Source organism: Octodon degus, unplaced genomic scaffold (genome assembly GCF_000260255.1).
Source record: "Octodon degus isolate 3935 unplaced genomic scaffold, OctDeg1.0 scaffold00100, whole genome shotgun sequence".
Taxonomy (NCBI): domain Eukaryota; kingdom Metazoa; phylum Chordata; class Mammalia; order Rodentia; family Octodontidae; genus Octodon; species Octodon degus.
The window spans coordinates 8,698,557-8,707,328 of record NW_004524676.1 but is presented as its reverse complement, the minus strand read 5'-3'; the positions used below and the strand labels follow the sequence as shown (position 1 = coordinate 8,707,328).

The 8,772-nt window shown below is 50.8% G+C and overlaps 1 protein-coding gene across 1 annotated transcript in view; it reads left to right on the top strand.

Annotated features, from left to right (window-relative positions):
- Nucleotides 1-6,785, top strand: part of Arf3 (ADP ribosylation factor 3) — a 19,230-nt gene extending 12,445 nt beyond the window's left edge. Inside the window, exons 2-5 of the mRNA XM_004638619.3 lie at nt 4,479-4,715; nt 5,403-5,513; nt 5,739-5,863; nt 6,374-6,785. Coding sequence (XP_004638676.1) covers nt 4,568-4,715; nt 5,403-5,513; nt 5,739-5,863; nt 6,374-6,535 — 546 coding nt within the window. The 5' untranslated portion in view covers nt 4,479-4,567 and the 3' untranslated portion in view covers nt 6,536-6,785. The remainder of the gene's footprint in view (nt 1-4,478; nt 4,716-5,402; nt 5,514-5,738; nt 5,864-6,373) is intronic.
- The last annotated feature ends 1,987 nt before the right edge of the window (nt 6,786-8,772 follow it).

Here is an 8,772-nt window from a genome sequence, read left to right as displayed (position 1 = left end):
ATTCACTATGTAGCCCAGGCTGGACTTGAACTTGACCTCCTGGTCATCTCTTGCCTCAGCCTCCCAATTGTTGGAATTATAGGTATGTGCCATCATGCCTGGTTTAGGGTCAGCTTTTTTTGGGGGGGGGGCAGAACTGGGGATTGAACTCAGGCTCTTGCACTTGCCAGGGAGACTCTTATTCCACTGAGCCATCTCCCTGGCCTCTAGGGTCAGCTTTTTTTGGGGGGGATCTAGATACTTTATTTTTAGGGTCAGCTTTTGAAGCAAGATTTCAGCAGGATGGTTTGGCAGAGAAGCAAATGAAAGGACAGTGTGCATGTTCTGATCAAGGGATGCTGGGTGTCCATACTTCGCCTAGCCATTGCTGTATGCATCGGTCATTTCTTTTTCTTTTTTGTTTTGCTTTGCTTTCTTTGCAGTGTCCATTTGTAGTGAGCTAAATCCCCAACATTTAATTTTTTTTTTTTTTTAAGGCAAGGTCTCACTATGCAGTTCATATGGGCCTTGAACTTTGAGTTATCTTCCAGCCTCAGCCTCTCAAGTGTTGGAATTATAGCCATATGCCACCATGACCCTGGCCTTTTTTTTTTTTTTTTTTTTTGGTGGAACTGGGGATTGAACTTGGGCCCTTGCACTTGCCAGGGAAGTGCTTATTCCACTGAGCCATCTCCCAGGCCCCCCCCCTTTTTTTTTTTTTTTTTTTGAGATAGGGTCTTGCCAGTTTACCTATGGGCTGGGCTCAGAGTTAGACTGTCTGCCTTCAGTCTCTCAGAGTGTAGGATAACAGGGTACCTGGATCAGTGGTATTCATTTAATCATAGCAGTTCCAGTAACAAAGGATAGCAAGGTAGATGTGCATTATAGATCCAGTTAAGAATTTGGGCAAATCCCTGACGCTAGACCTTTAAAACAAAGAATCATCTGGACCTGAAGGTGGACATTTCTGTGAAGGTGATGGTAGAAGAACCAGAAGTTTGCCTGTCATTGCACCTTAGAGCAGTCTGACTTCATTGGCTGGAATAGGCTCCCTTCTGCCACACTCTCTAGTCCTCAGGACTCTGCCTGGGTGGGTGGAGGCAGGAAAGGCAGGGAAAGTGACTAGTGGGCCTCCTGCTGAGTTTGGAACCCTGGGTAGAACCGCACTTCCCGGATGCGAGCCCTGCGGGTCCAGGGCAGGGCTCATCTGGGGAACTCTGGGAGGGTACGCCAGGCTGGTCAGTGGATGTCTGTAGAGGCCTTGGAAGATGAAACCCTGCATAACCACTCATTGTTTTTGATTTTTTGGACAAACCAGTACTTTAGTCTCTAGGGGTTGTTGATCTGGCTGCTTTGTACTAGCCTGGAATTTGCTGCAAACTGAGTAGGAAAAACAAAACAAAACAAAAAACAAGCCTGAGGAAGGTTTTCAAAAACAACTAAAGCCAAAAAAAAAAAAAAAAAAAAACTTCTTTCTGGAAAACAACTAAATTCCCACCGAGCCCCCGTGCTTTGGCTCATAGGAAGGATTTTTCCCCATCACCTTTCACATTCTTGAGCTTGGGTGCAGTCTGTCTTGACCTGTTCCTTCACCTCCTGAGTTCGGGGTGTGTGCGTCTCTGGTTCCCAGAGTATGGACAGGACCAGTAGCAGGCATGTGGTGATTGTGGAAAGAGCCGATGTGGGCCTCCTCCAGGCTCAGGGTGGGCTGGCATGAGGAGGGAGCCCCCAGTTTGTGCTGTTCAGGGTCGTTTCTTTGGCTGCCTTGTGCTGTGGAGCAGGGAGAGAAGAAGTGGGGGAAATGTATCTGTTTCTGTCTCTTGGGAGCAATGGCTGGTGGCTAGGTGGTTGTGTCTTCACCGTGGTTCCTGCTTCACCCCTTCATCCTTTCAGTGCACATTTTCCCCCAGGAAGATTAAATTGTTTTGTGATGTTTCAAAGTTGGAAAGTAGGATCTTCTTATTTTAAACAAAACTAAAATTTCAAAGTAAGATAACAGCAGGGTAACAATGGTTAATATATTGCATATTGTTATCTTTACATCAGTTACTCAGAGAACAAGATACAGGCATATACTTGTCCGTGGACAGTCATTAAGTGCCTCCTATGTACGACACAAACATGCAGTTTGAGTGAGGGCACTACTCTGCGTACAGTAATACCTCAGTTCAAGAATGCTTTTGTTCTCAATTCCACTCTCAGAAGTGGGAAATTTTGCTTCCATTCACAAATTCCACATTGGGTGATAAACAGAACTTGGGTCATTTTCCTCAAAAAACACAAAGCCACAGTATGTAAAACAAAGTTTATAGGGAGACGGTGCAGTGGAATAAGCGCTTCTCTGGCAAGCGCAAGGGCCTGAGTTCAATCCCCAGTTCCACAAAAAAAAAAAAAGTTTATGAGCCAGGAAAATCACTATATTAGGGACACAGCAGTGAACTGAGCATAAATAAGCTGACATAGGAGGGTAAAGAACTATAGCAAGAAGCCACTAGATCGTGTCAGATGGTGACCCATTGTTTGGGGCTTATACTGGGCATTGCACTCTTTGTACTGACCTGCATCTTCAGTCCCTTTTTACTTTTTGTTTGGAGACAGGATATCCCTGAGTTGCTGAGTTGCCTAGGCTGGGCTAAAACATGGTGACTTTGTCTTAGCTTCCCAGAGCTCTGGAATTACAGCTGCCTCCACTGCACCTGGCTTGGTGTAAATGCTGTGAAGAAAGTTAAAGTGGGGTTAATGGAGTACAAAGTGATGTTTGTGCTATACGAGTCATTAGGGAAGGCCTCTTCAGTAAGTAGCATTGGAACAGACACCTGAACGAGGTAAGCATGGGGGCCACAGCGGCTTACTTGGTAGAGGAGCGTTCCAGGCAGAGGGCATGGCAAGGACAAAAATGAGGCAGGAAAACTGTGGGCAAGTTGCTGTGCAGCCAGATAGGGGGAGAGTGGAAGAGATCTTAAGAGAGCTCTAGGGGAGTGTAGATCTCACAGGACCTGTACGCTGTGGCGTGGACTATGGGTTGTACTGAAAGGGAGCTTCAAAGCCAAGAGAGTTTTGTTGTTTGAAGTGTTGGAGATGGTGTGTTCTGGGCAAGCATTCTACCACTGAGCTGCATCCTCAGCTGTGTTTTAAAATTTTATTTTTGAGATTGTGTCTTGGAAAGTTGCCCAGACTGATTTTTTTTTTTTTTTTAATTTGTGTGTGTGTGTGTGGCCAGCTCAGGCCACCAGGGGGCGGGGCTGGCTGGCATGTGGCACTGGGGGATTGAACCGTGGTCCCTGTGCTTTGCTAAACTTGTTCTAAGTAGGTGCTTTAGACCACTGAGCCATCTCACCAGCCCCGCCAGACTGATTTTGAACTTGGCTATCCTGTCTCAGCCTTTTGAGCAGCTGAGTTTACAGGTTTGCAGCACTGTACCTGGAAAAAGAATTTTCAATAGAGGAAACGTATGACCTGACTGGTTTTAAAATCACTCCGGCTTTGAGATGACCACCCCACCTCTGGAGATGACCAGGCAGCTCTCATTGTGTGGGCCACAGTGGTCTGAGCTCTGTCTGGCTGGAGAGAGGGTTGCCTTCACCCACATCCCTACTCTTAGGTACTACTGTATGTGTGTTCAGAACACAACTTTAACAGTAGGTAGTGTTTAGAGTGTAAAGATCAGCCTGTCTTAGGAGTTCTGTTTTCTTTTTTTTTTAAATTTTATTTATGTGTGTGTGGGGGGCCAGCTCAGCCCACCAGGGGGCGGGGCTGGCTGGCATGTGGTGCTGGGAGATTGAACCGCAGTCTCTGTGCTTTGCTAAGCTTGTTCTGAGTAGGTGCTTTAGACCACCGAGCCATCTCACCAGCCCATGGGGTTCTGTTTTCTTGTTTGGGTTGGTGTGGTTTTTTTTTTTTTTTGGTGGATTTTTTAATCTTTTTTTGATACAGGGTCTTGCTATCCAGTTTGGATTCATACTGAGCTATCTCCCCAACCCTGCTTATTTCTTTCTTGCTTACACTGTTATGGGAGGGAGATGGAATTGTAGACTGTAGGCAAGGAAGCAGCAGCCTTGTGACTAGAAAGGAGAGCATGAACCTTGGGAATCTGGCTGGCTTGAACTTTGTCAGAAGTCACAGAGAACCACTCCTCATTCCAGCCTTCCTCTCCCACCCCAAATCTTGGGGTAAGGTTGGGGGAGGGAGGAGCATAAGTGATCTCGCGCAGCACCTTTGGGTGTAGGATAAAACTCAAAGCTGATGGGACTGCAGAAGTCACCCTGCTGAACTCTCAGTTTATAGGAGCAGACCTGGAAAGAGAAAGGCACTTTCTCAGTCACATGGATGTTCCAGATGGCAAGGACCCTGAGCATCCCTGCTTTGTCTCTGCCTGTGGAAGCCCAGGCTGTGCCTGCGTGGCTCTCCTTTGTCACAGGTGGACTCCAGCTATGACTTGCCCTGGATGTGAACTTCTGGCAAGCACATGGTGGTAAGGAGTTTGCTTGTCTTTTGCCTAGGACCAAGCCCTCCACACCAGGGACCAGGCCAAGGCCAGGCTGCCACTGCCTCCACTCGGGCCGCACCCTAGGGCGCAGCTGCGGTGACCATGGGCAACATCTTCGGGAATCTCCTCAAGAGCCTGATTGGGAAGAAGGAGATGCGCATCCTGATGGTGGGTCTGGATGCCGCTGGGAAGACCACTATCCTGTACAAGCTGAAGCTGGGAGAGATCGTCACCACCATCCCCACCATTGGTAAGGCGTGGCAGGACGCTCGTTGCTGGTGACGCCTCCTAGCCACTTCTCCCCAGGCAGGTGTATGCACTTCACAGGCCCTGCCATTTCCCCTACTCTGGTCCTCCTGATGGGAGAACTTCCACAGCCTGGCACTCCACGCTTGCTCTCAGCCTAGAGCTGTTTTGTCCTCTATGTTCTTTGGAAAGCAGGTGAAGGTCTCTGATATTTCTGCCAGAGGCCTCAGATTGCTTTGGACCTTTGGGCTGATCCTGATCATGACCTGCCTGTGGGAGGCAAAGCATTGGCCACATGGTTGGGGTCTCTGTATCAGCACCTGCAGCTTGATTTGCATTTGGGCATCAAGACTGTACCTGCGGCCGGGGAGATGGCTCAGAGTAGGTGCTGACAGGCCTGAGTTCGATCCCCAGCTCCACCAAAAAAAAAAAGACTGTGCCTTACCTCTTATTCTCTACCTGCTCTTAGCTCCACATCTTAGTTGTAGCAGACTCTGGTGGCCAAGGTACAGGAGTGGAGCTGAGTCATTTTTCCTTAGGAACAAGGGACACCGTCTGAGCGAGGAGTGGAGCAGGTCGGCTTACGTTTCGTAGGCAGCTGTGCACTTCTGATCAGACTGCTTCGGTCCCCTTTGACTTTGGGCTTTCCTTTGTTGTTGTTATGACCTGTTGGGTTTTCCTTCTCCCAAAGGGTTCAACGTGGAAACAGTAGAATATAAAAATATCAGCTTCACAGTGTGGGACGTAGGTGGCCAGGACAAGATTCGGCCCCTCTGGAGGCACTACTTCCAGAATACCCAAGGTATGGCTGATAGACTGCCTGGGACTGGCATGGGTTGGGTGGGGCTAAGCAGAATGTGGCTGTCTTCCTTGATTGTGGGCAGCCAGCCCTTGCCGTGTGATAGCTGTTAGGGATGGGCAGGAGGAGGAAAGAATTCAGCTGTTGGGACTGTTTGAGGGTGTGTGAGCCTTCGGTGGTGAGGAGAGGCCACCTGCCATCTCTGTAGCACCTGCTCTGCCCCCCTAGGCTTGATATTTGTGGTTGACAGCAACGATCGGGAGCGAGTGAACGAGGCCCGGGAAGAGCTGATGCGAATGCTGGCAGAGGATGAGCTCCGGGACGCCGTGCTTCTTGTCTTTGCCAACAAGCAGGTGAGGCTCCTACAGAGCCTTGACTTTGGGAGAAGCTGGCCTGGCCGGGGACATCATGGAGGCAGGCTTTCAGGCTGGGAAGTGAGGAAATGTGAACCTTGGACTTCTTTATATGCCTCCTGTGCTACACCTGTCTTTATGTGGTCTTCAGGGGTTGGGCTGGTGGGTGCGTCGCCTCAAGAAGTTCTTCCCTTTTTCCTGTAACGCACTTCACTAGAACTTCCGTCTCTTGCTGCCAGACGGATTTGCTTCTTGGGCCGTGTTAGGTTACTTTTCCGTTCCATGAACCTGCACAGAATTTGGTGTCAGCTTCTCAGTGGGGTAACCCTAGTGCCTTGGATCTGGGGATCCAGGATGACTGGGTCCAAAGCAGAGCCCTGGCTCTTGTTCCAAGTTCCCCAGAGTAGAGATGAGGGAACGGTGCTGGAACACATCCCTTTGGCAGGTGGGTGCTCTCCCTTCTCTGGAAGTGCTGCAGGCTCTTTTTTGTGTGTCTCCTTCACTCTTTAGGATCTGCCGAATGCTATGAACGCTGCCGAGATCACGGACAAGCTGGGCCTGCACTCTCTGCGCCATCGCAACTGGTACATTCAGGCCACCTGTGCTACCAGTGGGGACGGGCTGTATGAAGGCCTGGACTGGCTGGCCAATCAGCTCAAAAACAAGAAGTGAGAGCCAGACAGCCTGTCTTCCCATCCCGCCCACCCCTGACGTACCCACGTCTCCCTGCCCCAGCCCCTAGCCCTTCCCACTGCAAGTGTGGCCGGGGCCCTGGGTATCATGTCCGCATGCCCAGTCAGAGCCTTGCCTCCCCTGCGTCCCTTCTGTCCCCATTGACGTGACCAGTCCCCGATTGCTGTCCTGATGCTGAATCATTCCAATTTACTGGATTTAAAACAAAAACGAGGTTGTTATGGTTTCATGGGGTGGCCCCTCTTTCTCTCGCCCTCTGGGTCTTGGGAGGTGGGGCAGGAGATTCTCCATTTGCTTCATTTGGCACTGGTTGCTGCGCTCTTGGCGTCTGAGTGCACCACAGGCCCCTACCTGCTTCCTGTCTTCCTTTTCTTTGATACCCTCTCCTGTTGTACATGGAAACCACATGGGCCTCTGTGTGTGCGTGCATGTATGCGCCTGTATATACGTGTATAGAGAGATATATACATGGGAGCTGGGGGGAGTGCAGCTCAGCTTGGGGCTGCAGCCAGGACCCTGCCCACTAGAGCTGGTCCTCTGCTTCGTCCATGCTGGTGAGGAATGGGGAGGCAGGTGGGGCTGCCCTGTCTTCTGTCTGCAGTGGGTGTTCCTGGATGGCAGGACAGATGACAGATTCTCTGCTGCCATCTTCCTGATGCCCTTTCTCTACCTTTCTCAGGGCAGGGGGTGGCATTTCTCTAGATGACTGTTCCCAAGGAGATGCCATTCTGTTTTGCCTTGTTAGTGGGAAGAAGAGAGGAACCCACTCACTCTTACCAGCCCGGAGTGTTCAGCAGATCCACCTCCACCATCCCTAGATCTGTTCCTCTGGAGCTTGAGGGGGAGGTAGGGCCAGCAAGACCCATGTGTGTTGAGGACCCAGGACCCACGGTGGGGTTTGGTGCCACTGGGGAGGCCTTGGGTTTTCCTCTTCATTCTTTTTTGTTCTTAGGGGAAGGTAAAGCCTGGGTCAGTGTTATCCCTCCCTTCCTGTTCCTTCTCCTTGGGCTTGGGGACTGGGTGGCTTCATTTGTCCTTCATCAAACTTTCTCATTCTAGCAGCCCTGCTGGCCTAATCAGGGCTGAGTGGCATAGGATGCTATGAGTTGAGGGTGAGATAGCAGACCTCAGTATCAGTCCTCCTCCAGCTTTTTGTCTTTTCCCAGTTTAGGATGAGCTAAAGGATGAAGGTGTTGTGTTTTGAAGTCTGCAGACCACCCTGGCTGTCTCCTCCTTTCCAACAGCTTCCCTGACTTCCCTATGTGGAGGTTGGAGGGAGGAAGGTGGCTCCCATGGTGGTTATGCTGTTGAGATGCATTCGTCTTGGGACCCTCCTCCCATTGTCCTGTAGTTATTCAGAAGCTGCTGCTGTGTCCCTTTGTGCAGAGGGGATTTGTCCCTCACACCCTGGCTTGGGTCCTGCTTTCTGCACTGGCTGTTCCTGGGCTCCTGTGTGTGCTGGCTGCGCCCTGAGCTCCAAGACAGCTGCCCATGCCTTTAGGCTAAGGTCGGGGCCTGGGACTAGGATGGGGTGACAGATGGACAAGCTCTGCCTGGCTGCGCGACCCTTCCCTGGAAGGCTGTCCTGTGCCCCACTCTGTGGGACCAGGATTCTTGTCTCGAGCAGGCAGATCAGTGCTCCTGACCACCCAGACTGACCCGTGGAAAGGTTCCAGGGGTGTTTCCCTCCGTGCCAGTTACTTGGTGATATGTTAGCCAAGACACGGGGGGTCCAGGTTTCTGACTCCCAAGGCCTGTGTGTGTGTGTGTGTGTGTGTGTGTGCGCGCGCACGCGCGCGCGTGTGCATGTATGTTCACATGCGTTTGTGTTTGATGTGTATGTATGCGGGTGCTGGAAGTCCTGTTTCACTTTAAAATGGGTTCACTCCTGACCTCACAGAAACTTCCCTGCATACTTTCCCTCTGCGCTGAGTTTGTGCTGTCCCGCCCCACTGCTGCTCTCTGTACTTTCCTTTGCCTTCTCAGAGTATTCACAGCTATTGCTTGTTTGTCCGTCTGTCACCCCCACCCCTATTTATGACTCCATGCTCTTGTCTTTTTGGAGGTGAGGACTGTGCCTCTTTTCCTGCCTCAGCCTTCTGACTCTCCCTAGTCAGATGCAGTTGGATGGGGTTTCCTTTTTTCAGACCTCGCCCCTGTCTAGCTTCTTGGCTCCCAGAGCCTGCCAGTCTGGGGCGGAGGAGCAGAAGCAGCAG